The sequence below is a fragment of the Aphanomyces astaci genome (genome assembly GCF_000520075.1).
Source record: "Aphanomyces astaci strain APO3 unplaced genomic scaffold supercont1.50, whole genome shotgun sequence".
NCBI classification, from domain to species: Eukaryota; Oomycota; class Saprolegniomycetes; order Saprolegniales; family Verrucalvaceae; genus Aphanomyces; species Aphanomyces astaci.
The window spans coordinates 91,314-105,650 of NW_009798313.1; the positions used below are offsets into that span (position 1 = coordinate 91,314).

At 49.2% G+C, this 14,337-nt stretch overlaps 6 protein-coding genes across 10 annotated transcripts; 5 read left to right on the forward strand and 1 right to left on the reverse strand.

Annotated features, from left to right (window-relative positions):
* The first annotated feature begins 57 nt into the window (after positions 1-57).
* H257_13641 lies at positions 58-1,292 on the forward strand. 2 transcript variants are annotated; one of them, XM_009841224.1, is made up of 4 exons: positions 58-632; positions 680-749; positions 799-847; positions 901-1,292. In XM_009841224.1, exons 1-4 carry the CDS (start codon positions 129-131, stop codon positions 968-970), a joined length of 693 nt encoding a protein of 230 aa, XP_009839526.1. In that variant the 5' UTR covers positions 58-128; the 3' UTR covers positions 971-1,292. The 2 variants fall into 2 exon arrangements, with proteins under 2 accessions (XP_009839526.1, XP_009839527.1); XM_009841225.1 differs by having other exon boundaries at positions 58-749.
* Positions 1,293-1,529: 237 nt separating this feature from the next.
* On the forward strand, positions 1,530-2,617 carry H257_13642 (hypothetical protein). Its single transcript, XM_009841226.1, has one exon. The coding sequence runs from the start codon at positions 1,542-1,544 to the stop codon at positions 2,538-2,540; it is 999 nt and encodes a 332-aa protein (XP_009839528.1). The 5' UTR covers positions 1,530-1,541; the 3' UTR covers positions 2,541-2,617.
* Positions 2,618-2,674: 57 nt separating this feature from the next.
* On the forward strand, positions 2,675-5,221 carry H257_13643 (hypothetical protein; the record flags this gene model as incomplete). The annotated part of the gene is made up of 14 exons (XM_009841227.1): positions 2,675-2,825; positions 2,874-3,006; positions 3,062-3,182; positions 3,255-3,276; positions 3,343-3,488; positions 3,542-3,674; positions 3,761-3,850; positions 3,905-4,009; positions 4,100-4,197; positions 4,246-4,367; positions 4,412-4,501; positions 4,551-4,604; positions 4,654-4,740; positions 4,806-5,221. 14 exons carry the CDS (start codon positions 2,675-2,677, stop codon positions 4,918-4,920), a joined length of 1,467 nt encoding a protein of 488 aa, XP_009839529.1. The 3' UTR covers positions 4,921-5,221.
* Positions 5,222-5,839: 618 nt separating this feature from the next.
* Positions 5,840-6,529, forward strand: H257_13644 (hypothetical protein; the record flags this gene model as incomplete). Its single annotated transcript, XM_009841228.1, has 4 exons — positions 5,840-5,972; positions 6,005-6,231; positions 6,385-6,429; positions 6,473-6,529. 4 exons carry the CDS (start codon positions 5,840-5,842, stop codon positions 6,527-6,529), a joined length of 462 nt encoding a protein of 153 aa, XP_009839530.1.
* Positions 6,530-10,047: 3,518 nt separating this feature from the next.
* H257_13645 (hypothetical protein) lies at positions 10,048-10,549 on the forward strand. The gene has a single exon (XM_009841229.1). It carries the CDS (start codon positions 10,069-10,071, stop codon positions 10,471-10,473), a length of 405 nt encoding a protein of 134 aa, XP_009839531.1. The 5' UTR covers positions 10,048-10,068; the 3' UTR covers positions 10,474-10,549.
* A 791-nt stretch (positions 10,550-11,340) lies between these two features.
* H257_13646 (hypothetical protein) lies at positions 11,341-13,923 on the reverse strand. Of its 4 annotated transcripts, XM_009841233.1 has the most exons (8): positions 13,640-13,923; positions 13,457-13,591; positions 13,123-13,383; positions 12,949-12,986; positions 12,379-12,775; positions 11,670-11,744; positions 11,542-11,608; positions 11,341-11,496 (listed from the first exon to the last, which is right to left on the reverse strand). In XM_009841233.1, exons 1-8 carry the CDS (start codon positions 13,880-13,882, stop codon positions 11,372-11,374), a joined length of 1,341 nt encoding a protein of 446 aa, XP_009839535.1. In that variant the 5' UTR covers positions 13,883-13,923; the 3' UTR covers positions 11,341-11,371. The 4 variants fall into 4 exon arrangements, with proteins under 4 accessions (XP_009839535.1, XP_009839532.1, XP_009839533.1 ...); XM_009841230.1 differs by having other exon boundaries at positions 13,457-13,923; XM_009841231.1 differs by having other exon boundaries at positions 11,341-11,608; positions 13,457-13,923.
* Positions 13,924-14,337: the final 414 nt, after the last annotated feature.

Sequence of the window (14,337 nt, forward strand, 5' to 3'; positions counted from 1 at the left end):
GGACCAATCCCGTTCGAGGATCCTCTCGTCGTTGATTGGGCGATGAATGCTAAAATTGTGATTTGATTGGACAAAATTATGCGGATTCCCACCAACCCTTTGCGACAGCCAACATTCGCACCATCAACATGGCACCAGCCAAGCAAGCCGAGGAACGTCGCGAAGATGGTCGCTTAGTGCAGGAGATTCGCCCGTTGTCCTGTGAACAAGGCCTGCTGAACCGAGCAGATGGATCGGCGCGATTCAGCCACGGATCCACGTCTGTCGTGGCGTCTGTGAATGGCCCCGCAGCGGCCAAAAACCGCCGCCAAGAAAAGGTTGACGCTGCTACGCTTGAAGTCGTGTTCAAGTCTGACAAAGGCGCGCCGACTGCACGGGACAAGGAGTATGAGGTGATTCTGCGGCAGACGTTCGAGACCGTCGTGTACTTGGAGAATTTCCCACGCGCCGTCATTAGCCTCACAGTGCAAGTCGTGGAAGACGACGGGTCCCTCTTGGCTGTGGCCATCAATGCTGTCAACTTGGCGCTCCTCGATGCAGGCATTCCCATGCGATCGTTGGTTGGCGCCATTACGTGCTCGATTCTCGACGACGGCCAACTGTGCCTCGACCCATCGTTGACGGAAGGCGACGTAAGTTGTCCTGCCATATAGATATAGCCACGTGACTTCGAGCATAGGCCGCCACCGCGTCCGTCACGGCTGCATGTGCCGGGAAGAACGACGGTATCCTCACATCGCTGACCACAGGTATATCGCACGAAACATCGCGCCGCCGTCCCATGACCTGGCTATGTAGGGTTGTTGAACGAGTCACAATACTTTGCAAGTTCTGAAATCTGCCGAAGGTGCGTACTGTGCTCGTGTGGAAATTCTGATAGTGATTCCTTGTGCTTTGTAGAGCAATTGACAGCGTGCTTTCATTTGTGCGCATTGCACAGGAATCCAAATTCCAAAAGGCCGCTGCGTAAACACGACTCTTCCCACGCCCCCATAGGGATATCGATTGTCGTTTTGCTCTATCCAGCCTTCTCGGACGACATCAAACTGCCCGGTCTTCCTGAGATATGTAACAGAAAATACACCATCTACCTACCAACCGACTTGCTCCGAGTATGCTTCATGCCATCGATCACCACGTGGTTCCCTTCTGCGCCCGACATTCCTTCAGCCACGCACATAGAGCAGCGTCCCTTCACCGACCAACGTCGCATGAAACTCTTGCATATCCCTTGCTCCGTGGTCCCATTGCGTCATGCCAGCCACGATTCTTGCTTCTGCATGCGTTTCTGCGTAATTCAACGATTCAAAATGATCTCGTCCTCGATGGAATACCTAGAAATCCTATTTTAGTGTCTAATTAGGGTTCATTTCGGTGGTGGGTTTTACACCATTTCCACCGTTGGCGGGACATTCTGATCCTCGTGGAACTCATTTTAAAGTTATACTTGGCATTTGTAATCCATTTTCGGATCAAAAACATTAAAATAGTACTGGTACTGCAAGAAATGTGATCAAAAGCGATTTAGCCCAGCGGGAAACATGGATCAACTCCAGGAAAAATCAAAAGGCGGCCGGCCGCGGGATCCCATTTGGAATGAGTTCGAGGTCGTGACTGACCCACAGAAGAAGCGGCTCTGTGCATGCGTATGGTGCCGCCAGGAGATGAAGGGGGAGCCCAAGCGGATGCTGATGCACTTGACCAACAAGTGTGTTGGCGTGGACTTCGACACCAAGCAAAAGTACATTATGCGCACGACCGAAACCACAAAGCTTCAGCGACCGCCCAAGGACGACAGTGCATCCCTCCTCAGCCAAGTGAGCCGCATCGCGCAGATCGCCGCACCCACCTCACGCAAGATTGTCATTGCCGGCGGCAACTTTCACAGCGCCTTCATCCACTTCGTCGCGTCCCTCACGAACAAACCCCGTCCGCGGGTGTGCTTCTTGCCGACCGCAGCTGGGGACCGAGATGCCACCATCATGACGTTCTATCAAGACTGCGCGTCCCTCAACGTCGAGCCATACGTGCAACTTAGCTTCGTCTCGTCCAGCAAGCAACACCAAGGCTTTGACGAGGTGCTGCTGTCCATGGATGCCATCATATGCTCCGGCGGCAACACACTGAACCAGCAAGCAATTTGGCGAGCCCAGGGCATCGACATCATCCTGCGACAAGCATGGGAGCGTGGCATTGTCCTTGGTGGCGCCAGCGCCGGGTCACTGTGCTGGTTCGAAGAAGGCACAACCGACGGCCGGCCCAAGGACTTGAGCATCGTCAAGTGCCTCGGGTTTCTCCAGGGCAGCCACTGCCCCCACTACGACGGCGAGCCCGAACGCCGCTCCTTCTACCACAAGCTAGTGTATTCTGGGGAAATGAAGCCTGGATATGCTTGCGACAACGACGCAGGCATCTTCTTTGAGGACTTCAGCGTCAAGAATATCTTGTCGGCGCGGCCAGATGCCAAAGTGTACTACGTGAGTGTAGCGGAGGGCAAGTTGAGCGAGCTGGAGCTGCCAACCACGCACTACATCAAGTAGTAATCTTGTAGAATAGCCAGATATAGTCTATCGAAAGTGTATAAACGATCCAGACAAGTCATGCCTGCCCTGTCAACATTTGTCTTGTCACTGTGGAATTCCCAATCGCAAGTGTTCGCGTGCATCCACTTTTGATGGAGTCGACCCAGAACGACGTGCCGCCGCCGCTAAGTCATCGGCCCTTGGCTCTACCCCCCATGGAGAATGTATCGTTTGAGGATGACATGTGGTCCAACATATTTGCCGAGGATGAGGCTGGGGCTGTCGGTGGAGTGGCAGACGGAGGTTTGTATATCATTCGTTGTTATGATCGTCGCAATCACTGATGTGCAGGGCCAGATGGACCATCTGAGGACTCGAAAGCATCCAGTCACGACTGGCACCACTTAAGTAGCGACGACGACGACGACCATCGAACCAACGACCATCAACCTCCTGTTGGCACCCCGGAATATTGGACGGCAGTGTAAGAACGCAATGTGTCCAGCACAGCGGCAAGTGGAGTTCATTGAATCCAATAGGTCCCTCAGCCAAGCAGACTACGCCCCCAGTCACGTCGACCACCAGCCCCCCCCCAACGTGTTATTGTCGTCATCGGGGGGGGTTGCCTTTGAGACTTCCCCCTTGCGGTATCCCCTTGTGGTAACGTGCGCATGTTGTTATTGGTTTGAAGGGTGTCGACACTCACGCCTTCTGCTCGTTGTTCACTTCCAGGTCATTCCTGTAGCCACAACAGGTACAAAAGGTGGTCCGGAGGGTGCATTTCCAAAACGAGAATGCAAACGGCGTTGTATATGAGTAGCATTGTCCAAGCCACTGTGCCGATTCGACGGGCTTGTGGTTGTGGGCACCGACGGTGACGCTGCTGTCGCCCCCGGTCGCCTCGTGCTGAGCAACTTTCGATCACCCAACCCCATGGCTGCCACGACATCATTGCCCATCGCCAGTGTACGCTGGTTTTCTGGCAGTTGTTGCCTTGTTGCCTGACGATCTTGCTGTAGATGGTGCGGGATTTGCAGTGGGTGAACCCCACGATCGTCGCCGTGGCCGTGGGCAAGGACATTCAACTGGTGCAGGTGGGGGCCGCCGCTGGCGTCGATAGCGCTACTACCACCGCCGCCTGCTTTGTGGGAGGTACTGATGTGTTTTCTGTTGTGTGGATAGTGCGGATAGGAACAGGAGTACAAATCATAACTTTGTTGACAACACCCCCTGTATAGCGCCTATCACCATGGCCCACTCGAACGCCATTCGTGAAATGGCAGTGCCCCCACTTGGCTGTGGGCGCGACGGATGCATCTTGTCTGGAGGTTCATATACAACCTACCCCTTGGTACTTGTTGTGGAGGTCATTGCTTCTCTAGGCTTTGACGAAACTGTATGCGTGACCGACTTGGAAAAGCACGATGTTCTGCTCAAATTTGACGCGCGGAACGTTGTCAGCAGCGTCCGGTGGATGCCAGGCGAAGGTATGTACATATGTACCACCAGCTCTAAGAAGAAAGTTCCTCTCTTTATAAAAATTCTACCCGGACGTAACCTGATGTCGGATGTCGTAGCCAGCCACGTGAGCTGGACCACGGACGGTGGCATGTTCAGCATTGCCGACTTGCGTGTGCGGTCGTCGACAGGCCAAATCAACTTTGACTCGGCGCTGGTCTGTTGTCGTTTTTTTCCCTCGTCGTTATCCCGTGTCTTTTGATAGGCATTTGGGCACGTTGGGGGGTTGTATTCCCATGATTACGTGTCGCCCACCACCGTTGTCGTGGGGTACGAGAGCGGGCATGTGGCGTGTCTTGACCTCCGAAAGCCCTCCAAGGAATCGTGGTACCCTCCTCGTCCTTTTTCCCATCCAATCAGGCCCGTGGTAGCTTTCTTGTGTGTAAAACCCCACTTACGTCCGTGGGCGAAGTGCGCAAGTGCCCCGCCACAGCCGAGTGCGCGTTGTTTGGTGCAGGCGGGTATGTACATCTATTTGTTGTGGTGTGAGGTTTACACGTGTGTGGGTAGGTTTAGTCTAGTTCATTTCCATGCGACAACGCCCGACACGGACCAGTGGCACATGTACTACGAAGAATTCTATCAACCTAGCCCAACGATTCGTCGTCTGTAGTTCATTTGCGTCGAAACTCGCCAACGCATGCCAAACCAGCGGCGACTTTGCAATGGGCGACCCCAACTTGATGGCAGTCTCGGACAGGTTGTTTGTTCCTCTTTCAAGTACTAGATCTCACTGCTATATTAACGTTATATATGATGACGTAGCGCGGGCATGGTGTCTCTCTACGACGTGTCAACGTCCAGTGCTACGACGGCTTCGTTGCACTCGTTTGGGGACGGGTTGGTCGCGTCACCTCGGTCGCACGCCATGTCATTTTAGTTGATACGTCGAAGTAACGAATGATCCAATTTTGCTATTAATGGTGAATCTCAACTTGGCGGCAGTGGGGGCTGGAGCGTTTCGGTTGACGGGGTTGTTTCGAGCGGGGAGATTGGTTCCAACACCCACCCTGGCGGTATTCATGAGCGTGTTGGTTTTGGGATTGAGCTGGCAGTCAATGTAACCAGGCTGAGTCAGCACCTTGCACGTGCTGGCACATTCTTTCAAACTCAACGGCGCCAACGCGTCGCAGATTCAGTCGCGAGGACTAAAGACAGCGCAATGAACTTGAACATGGTTACTGTAACCGATTTGAAAATGTGCGTTCCAGTGATATCTTTGTGCATAATGTTTCGTTTTAGCCAATAAGATTTCAAACTTCAGTTTTCGTTTTGTCCAATCAAAATATGGCTTTGGTTGATTCGCGACAAGATCCACCCAATGAATGAATGAATGGGTCGTAACGGCCAGATTATCCGGTAATCGTGGGCGTTTTCGTGGCTGACAAGTGGGCACACGGAGAAGATAGGATCGTGGATATTTATACTTGGCGTTTTTCTGGCACAATCGGAACACAAATACGTGAGCCAATCGCAGGGCTCCGTGGTTCGATTTACGGACGAATGGCATCGGCCGATTTCGTCGTGTGGACGTACAGTATGTGCCAAGCTCACACGTGTGCGACACGACGACGTCGACACGTTCATAAGGGTCCCGACCAACGGGGCATTCGTGTGTGTTGCGTGATTATGCAAACCCGCTCCAACCGAACATGTGCATGGTGCTGGTGTTCGGCATGTACAGTACCTGGCGGTGCACCCGTCGTTGGACTTGTGCGGCGCGCTCTTACCCAACTTCTTCAAGTCATGTTCCCGATCGTTTGCTAACCTCGCGAACACAGTGATTTCGTTCGACAACGATGAACCCCACCATGTCGCGACGTCGGGCTGCACAACTTGTCATCACCGTCGTCAACACCGTCCTGGAGATGTGGTTGGCCAAGTATCGTGAGGGAATGGTTGGTCGAGAAGATGCCATGCCCGAGACCGCGCGTAGTTCCCCATGGCGTTGTTTCGGAACATAGGGTTGATGACCTCCTTGGCCACGCTCGTGACGACTGGCAACATCCTTCCCACAGGCATTCCGCCCGGCGTCAACATGTATACGCAAATGCATGCGATGCGCGACCATATGGAACACAGAATGCGATGCAAGACGAGGTTCAAGGCTTGCGTGTGGTTGGGGAGGCGCGGTGAACCCCACGGCCATCGCAGCGATGATGGAGACGGCGACCACGGAAACGACTCCAAAGTACCAACGATGGGGGGCCGCGTTCACGAGGGGGGCTATAGTGGAACTTTACGATCCCCAGCGGGGATGTGAATCGGGCGTTATGGTGTGTGGGGAATTCCTCCTCGAGCCATCGTCCATTCCGCCTTTATAGTCACGATTTTTACGAATAAGGAACCGGCGCCAAGCCCTCCGTCCACCCGTCCGATCCCGAGCTTGGTGAGGTTTTGATGTGGGCATGCGTGGGTTGGTGCGTGGACAGAAGCGCAAACGCGACATGGCGACACTGGTAATGGCGATGACATCGCGGACGTCGTAGATAGTGTTTGATACGTTGTCTCATTCTATGATGCATTTTGACTTTGCCATGGTTGTACATATTACTTGAAACCCCCTCATCACGTTGAACCCCGCTGTTGTCCATGACTTGGACTTTTCATGGCGTTTCAATCGTCTCGCTTCGCTTCTATTGGCTAAAATACATAGTCCTTTCAGCCATACAAATTCGTCCAACCTTGGCGTCAGAGAGATCCTTGCCATGCTTCCAACCATGAATGTGGGATTATTTAATAATATTATTGTTAATAATATATACTAGTATATATATCACCCTGAAGGATGAGTTTTGCGGTTGTGTTGTCAAAAAAATATATCCGTCGACAGATCCCATTCCTAGAGGATTCTTCCAACATTTAATAACGTTATTGTGTTTTCAAGCTAAATTTGGTATTTATGGTAACGTTAGATTCGACAAACGACGTCAAATCTACCTGAAATAGTCGAGACATAGTTTTACTGGAACTAAATATACTCCATGTAAATCGTGTCCGATACAATAATGTTGAGCTCTTTGTGAAATGGAGACGCTTGACAATGCACTGGATACACGCACCACCTGCAATTTGATTGACCATAAGGTTTTTATTCGATAATTTCATTGGCTACTTTGTCGATTTATTCGATTGGCAGCCCCAGTCGTCCATTTTGAAACCGAATTTCACCAATATGGATAACTATTATACCTGGTATTTACAGTTCCGTACTCTTCGCCGTTTCGAGGCGATACCAAGCTGCCCGACTTTAGCATTTTTCATGTAATTAACACTGGCGTTCCCACGACCGCCGAAACCACAGATCACCCACGCCCGCAGTCCCGCGGCGGAGTCATCAACGTGACAGAGCGGTACCCGTTTTGTGTCACGAGCGTTGTGTTTTGTATCCGTTTCTGAACGTAGATGGACCAGGGGCGACGACTTGTTTACGGATATACTGCGCTACGACTCGGATAACGACATCGTCCATACACCCCCTTATGTCAATAGCCTCAACAGCGAAAGCAGCCTCAGCGCCACAAACTCGTATTTAGTAGCTACATTTGTACACGGCATGTTGTGAAGTAGTATTTTGTACTCAACTGCCTCCTAAGAGGGCGTCGAATCTTCGTGACGTAGCTAGAGCTCGTAGCTACGTGAATTTAAATTAGAGCAGTATTTTCACCGATCAACAACCAAAGTATACATAAGAATAGGCTTAACTATAGTATGGTTTCGTCCAGGTGAGATATTCTATCACCAAGAACTTCAGGTTACGAGGTACTGTGAAATGGCGTATTTTTAGTCAATTTTTGTCCAGGTGATAAAACTTTTACCGGCCACCACTGTATACTGTACATACTATACGTATAGTATATCAAGACGGAGCTCAAATGATATCATGGTGAACTTTTGAAATGGATGTGGGTTCATTTTTAATGAAAAACTCAGCCGATTGAATCGAGTGAGTTCAGTAATATCCTCAAAACCCGCTTTCTCATGGCGTGAGGATATTTTGGCTTGACTTGATTAACACTGTAAAGTAACGGTACTCGGTACATGTATCCGGACGGGCTGAGTGAGGATTAATTATCCTGTCGACAAAGACTTGACGGTGCGACAACTTTCACGAATCCCGAGTAAATCCGTTGGATAAAATACAAATGCGATATTTATCCGTTCAGTAAGTACTAGTACTCGATTGATTAATTTAAATTCACGTAGCTACGAGATTTACCCTTGTTAGCTAACATCACGGAGATTCGATATCATAGCTACAGTACGCTGTGGAAGAAGCAGAATGACAGACAACATACAGTACTAGTAGATGATATGTAGTTGCAGATCTGCTTCCAACTACCGTTGAAATCCACATACAGTCCATAATTATGAACGACTTCCATGATACCACGCACAGGAGCAGCACGACCAACTTCACTCTTAGACCAAATGCTTGATCGATGTCCCCTTCCCAATCAAGTACGGAGTAAATGTAGAATGCAACAATTTCGTTGTACTATTTAGTAGCTACACGGCATGTTGTGAAGTAGTACTTTGTACTCAACTGCCTCCTAAAAGGACGTCGAACTTTCGTGACGTAGCTAGAGCTCGTAGCTACGTGAATTTAAATTAATACAATCGTGTACTTACCGAACGGAGAAAACTGGTACTTCAAGTATTTGTTACCCAATGGATTAACTCCACAAAATCCCACATACAAAGATCAAGAAAATTGTCCATACCACTACACCATTTTGCGTTTAATTCCAGCTTATTTTCAATATATTTCCACCAACCTCCGATATATTTCACCGAATCCCCAATATAATTCACCCAACCTCCATTATATTTCACGCCGATGTAAAATATCGGCGATATATTTCACCCAACCTCTGTTATAATTCACCCAACCTACCTTTCTGTCTTTCTGTGGTTAATTCCAACTTTCGAAAATATAATTCACCTAACAGTTGTTATAATTCGAGCTGGGATTCTAGAAAGATCGAAGCGCGCGAAACTCTTCGCGCGCTTTCACCATTTTTGAATCTGCGCTCTATGGAAGAGGCCATCCCTGCACCACAAACTCCGGTACGTCTCTCTGTTTAGTACGAATGACCGCTAACATGAAGTGTCAAGACGCTTCGTTGTTAATACTAGGGCCGTACTCCCCGATGTTGAACCCGATCGAGAATATGTGGCCGGCGTTGAAGAGCCATATTAAGACATCTTTGCACGAACGAGTTGCGGCCTTTATGGGGTCACCGCCAGACGGACAGACTTAAAAGATGTAACTCAACAATGAATTAGGAATTGAGCCGAATCGTTTGCATGTGTACACGGCCCGCCTTGAACCGTTTTATGTCCGTGCTGAGAACATGGAAGACATGGATGTTCGTGCTTGAGCCGTAGATGTCGTAGATATGTTGCGTGGGTTGGTTTTAATTTACTTTCCATGAAATATACCGGTGGTTTAAGGTGAAATTAAGAGTTGGTTGGGTGAATTATATCGGAGGTTGGGTGAAATATAATGGCCAAATTTCACATCGGCGTGAAATATAATGGAGGTTTGGTGAATTTTATTGGCGATTCGGTGAAATATATCCGAGGTTAATGGAAATATTTTGAAAAAAAAGCTGAAATTAAACGCAAAATGGTGTAGTAGTACTTACGATGCATTAGCGCCATTTTCATTCCGTAGAACAGGCCGCCTTGGATATGATATATCCGCTCTATTAACTGTGTACTGTACTTACAGAATGAATAATTCCCCACAGCAGGTAATTTACGTATCTTACCTTCAAAACACCCAAACTACTGTATACCTTGTGTCGGTGCGACAAGCTATAATAGCTAGCTGTACACAAATCCCACATACAAAGATCAAGAAAACAGTCCATACTACTACTACTAGTACAGTACTTGCAACTGTATGTCCATAAATACAGCGGATAGAGGCCCAAATCAATGTGCAACCTCATGCTGGTAGCTGCTACCTACCCACCTCTGCCATTTGCATTTTGCGACTCATTCTTGAATTTACTCCACAATGAAAACCTCCGCCGTCGTCTTGTCTATCGTGGCCGTGGTCGCGGCCAACAAAACTAAAAAAATCAAGCCCGCCGTGCTCGAATCGCTCCAACAATCGTCCACCGTTGATGTGCTTGTGGCGTATGGTTACTTGCTCTTCTTGGAAAATCCCCGGGGTAGTAGCCTGTACTCCCTCGCCAAATGCAAGCCTGGTCTGCTTAATGGTGAGGTTGACTGCTATGGCTTGACTGAGGAAGAACTCTACAGCATCGCGGCCTTGCCCGAGGTCGACGATATCCTTCCTGCTCGAGACTACTCCGCTTTTGACTCTCCCAAGATCACCCCCAAGCCTACTACCACCGCGGCTACCCCTACGCATAGCGCGTGTAACGAGCAACGCGACTCTTCGGATGACCGTGACTAAGCGGTGGAGGTCAAGCCCCCGAGTTGCCGTTGTCACTATTCGTGTTTTAACCTTTGAATATACGACATACTAGTACTGTATGCTCTTAAAAAAGATGCAGCGATTAATAACGATACTGTACCAGAAAAATGAAGTTTTGCGTATTATAGTGCTATACAGTAGCTAAGTTAGCACTTCAGCATGTGGTCCAAAGTGTTGTCCCACCTGCTAGTATCTCTTGTCGTCTGTTCATAGCAATCGGCTCAACGACATCGCGGCTCTTAACCCAATACACGACCCCCACCCCATTTCAGTGACCTTGTGATGCTAACGTCAGTGACCGGAAACCCAATACGTTGCGGGGAAGGCACGGACCAAAAAATCGAAGTCCAAATACATCATGGAATTATCGATTCTAAAATACAAAGTTGTTGACGAATTGCTGTCCGTCACAACGCAAACGGGATTGGCATCGGTCCTTCAAGAAGTAACGTTACAATTTCTTGCAGTTTAAGTTGGACGATATATTTGGCGGTGTGCCCGATATAATTGGCCATGTGCCCGTTTAATTTGGCACACGGATGTCGTGCGTCCGATACAATTGGTCGTTGCCCGATAAATTGACCGTAAGCAATTGCCCATCTGCCCGAAGACTTGTGTCGTGTGAATTAGTGTGTGACTTCAATTAGTGTGATACCAATCACCACAGGACACTTTTTTACATACCAAATTCAGTACAACGATTAGCCCAAAAGTCCAAATTTGGGGTCAAAGGACAATGTATACATGGTGGCACGGTGCCTCTGTACGGCGGATATATCGACGTCCAGTGCTACGACGACATGGTTGCACTCGATTGGGGACGGGTCACACGACATGTCCTTTGAGTGGAGACCGAATAATACATAGCACTACTCCATTAGCTGGTTTGCTTTACAATGTGTTGGAGCAGCCGGTGAACTGGTCGGGTGGCTGATTTTAACAGATACGTGTTCAAGTGCATGGCGGCAAATCGTCGGACGTCGTCCGGTGCTTCGTTCGACCCTGGACGGACTAGTTGGTCGATTTAGACTGACCTCAGCCACGTACCTCGATGTGGCGGCAACGCCTTCGTCACACTAGCTTCTTCGGCAATGCACGCAAACCACTCCATGTCCTAGTAAGTGTGCCATAAGCGCATGTAGACTATAACTATATATATATATAGATATGCGTACCTTGCATCTGGATACAGTCGTCCGACCCAACACGGTGGTTGCCAACATCATCTTGTACGTTGGAGATTGCAAGGTCTACCATTATCCACCTCCATGTGAAATACCATATTGTGACTTCAGCCAAAGACTGTATATTGTGTGCTCATACGCCAACTCCATGTAACATTTTTCACACTATTTGAAGTCACACACTAATTCAGGAATTTGATTGATTCCTTGATTCGTATTCTGGATTTGGATTGGTCAGTCGATTGTTTGTCGATTTGGTTTTGCTCACACTTACTACCTCTTAACTACTCGTGGAATCGACTTGACAATATTGTATAACGTTTGTTACTGATACGTATATATATATATATATTAATATAGATTCCAGTCCACCTAGACCACCAACTATCACACGATCGAATCATATCCGAGCAAATGCATCAATATCATGTTTGTCGTACTATTGTCAAATCGATTGGAGCCGTCAGCAGAATCGATTGTCTTTGGAGAAAAAGAAGCGCCTGAGCCAATCAAAATATCACGTCATGTCGAATTTCTACCAATCCAAACCTTTGACCCATCCGCACTGGGCAAAACCACATATATACTAATCATTGTATCGTATAGTGTGTACAACTATTAAATAGGATCGAAAGCACAATATTTGGCGAAATGACTCTCAAGACCAATAATATTTGAGGTGAAATATACACAATCATACCTGCAGAAACACGAGCCGCGTCGAGCGTTGCATGGCCTGCAGCCCCATTTGCAGCTTTTGCATAGCATTATCCTTCTGGTCAGTCAGGCGCAGCAGCATCTCGAGCAGGCGCGTAGCCGCCAAGCAGCCTTCGCGGCCGTCCACTTGGAACGCTTTCGCCACGTCGCCCGAGTCGTACACGCGGACCCAGAGGGCAACCACCCGCCCCACCGCCGCCAGAATCACGGGGTTCTGCACCCGTCCTCTCGGCTGCTTGTTCTGCGACAAGGTGGCGGTCAGCAACACACTCAATCGGGTGTGTCCGATCCAGTCCTTGTTGGTCGCCGCTAAGCGTTGTTCGCAGAGGGCCATATCTCGTGCAAAGTAATGCACCATAAACTGCACCACCAACAACGACCTACCCATACATATACTCGTACAGTTGCCTGCTTGTATAGATAGATACAAGGACGAATATAATATATATATATATGGCGAAAAAGTCGACATTATCAACCCAGTGGGTGGTTGGCGATGATATCCCGGTAGTCGTATATATATATATATTCGCGTATCACAGTAAGAACGTACCGCAACCATTTGTCGTCCACCGGTTTCAACACCACGTCCTGCGGATATATCAGTACTGATATATATATATATATACTACAAAACGAGAAAATATAAACAATTTTGGACAAGCATCACATCCCGTGATGGTGCGATTTCCTTCGTGGCAACCGAAAAGCAACAATGAACACGTACACAGAGCACGTCGTTCATGCGGGTCCACTGCGCGGGAAACGCCAGCGTCGTGTGGCATTGCGACGCTTGCTCGTAGACGAAGATCATGGACGAGAAGATGGCCATGGCGCGCGCGTACGTGGACTCGTTCTGCATTTGATCGAGCAGTTCTTCAAACAAGAGCGGCGTCGGGTACTCTTTGCCAAGAGCCACAACGCTGCGCAGCGCCGAGTTGGCCACGTCCGGGTCGTTGGTGCTCAGGGACGTGACAATGTCAAACACCTACAGATCCCGATGAGAGAAGGATTGGGATGAATGAGCATGTTTGGAGCACGGGAATACGAGGTGACCGCACCAGGGAGTTGTTCATGCAAGACTTCGACGTGGACGATGGTGTGATGGGTTTTTGATCGACCATGCGCCTCTTGAATCGCTGGTGCTGCAGCGGCGTGCACACGTCGAACACGTCGTCGTTCGAACCCACGGCGTCCTTCAGACTGGACGATAAGGCATGCCGGGATGTAGACGGCGGTGTCACCGTAGCATGGGTTGATCGAGCGCCGCCTGCACGAGGGGACGGTGGCGACAGTGACTGGGTCACGTCCAAGACGATAGGTGCCGCCGAGATGATGGCATTGGGAAACTCGATGGCACGTGGGGACGACTTGACTCGACTAATGGACTTGGGTGATGCTACGGGATTGAAGAACTTGGTGATGGGGCTCGTCGTCTCTTCTTTGAAGGCGGCGCGGGCGCCTCGCTTCTTATGCTTGGTTGCCATCTACTAGAAGCAACTCTCCCTGTTTGAACTTGCTGTCGGAGAAATGCAAACTTGTTTGCCCTTTAAGCGATAAATGAGATCTCAAGTAGATGAAATAATTATTTCGGTTAATTTAGATGAAGTTTCTGATTTTTAACCCACATGAACAGCTGTTAGAAATGCTTACCCGTACCCAAGCCGCTCAAGTGGAAGCGAGCGAGCGAATGGCCAGTCAAAACATCGAACGAGCGACACGACAAACAGAAGTTAGAGTGGAAGGACTTAAGATGCCGAAGTATTATGGACGAATGGACGAAAGTATTAGCCTATACATCCACCAAGTTACGACCTTTTTCAAGGCAAAGAACGTGGATTACCAAGAAAACGATGGGACTCAACAGCGATGCATTGCCATGATGGTGGCAAATTTCCGTGGCCTTGCCGCAGCCTGGTACCAAGAACGGCTTTCGCGCGGC

Bases quoted from the DNA above. Each gene is read 5' to 3' on its own strand.
- H257_13646 (XM_009841230.1), bottom strand. From the start codon at position 13,882: ATGGCAACCAAGCATAAGAAGCGAGGCGCCCGCGCCGCCTTCAAAGAA. The intron at 12,987-13,122 runs GTACGTGTTCAT...ATATATCCGCAG, and splicing joins GCATGAACGACGTGCTCTGT to GACGTGGTGTTGAAACCGGT. The intron at 11,745-12,378 runs GTATGATTGTGT...GGATAATGGTAG, and splicing joins CGCGGCTCGTGTTTCTGCAG to ACCTTGCAATCTCCAACGTA.
- H257_13642 (XM_009841226.1), top strand. From the start codon at position 1,542: ATGGATCAACTCCAGGAAAAATCAAAAGGCGGCCGGCCGCGGGATCCC.
- H257_13641 (XM_009841224.1), top strand. From the start codon at position 129: ATGGCACCAGCCAAGCAAGCCGAGGAACGTCGCGAAGATGGTCGCTTA. The intron at 750-798 runs GTATATCGCACG...CTGGCTATGTAG, and splicing joins CCTCACATCGCTGACCACAG to GGTTGTTGAACGAGTCACAA. The intron at 848-900 runs GTGCGTACTGTG...TGTGCTTTGTAG, and splicing joins AGTTCTGAAATCTGCCGAAG to AGCAATTGACAGCGTGCTTT.
- H257_13645 (XM_009841229.1), top strand. From the start codon at position 10,069: ATGAAAACCTCCGCCGTCGTCTTGTCTATCGTGGCCGTGGTCGCGGCC.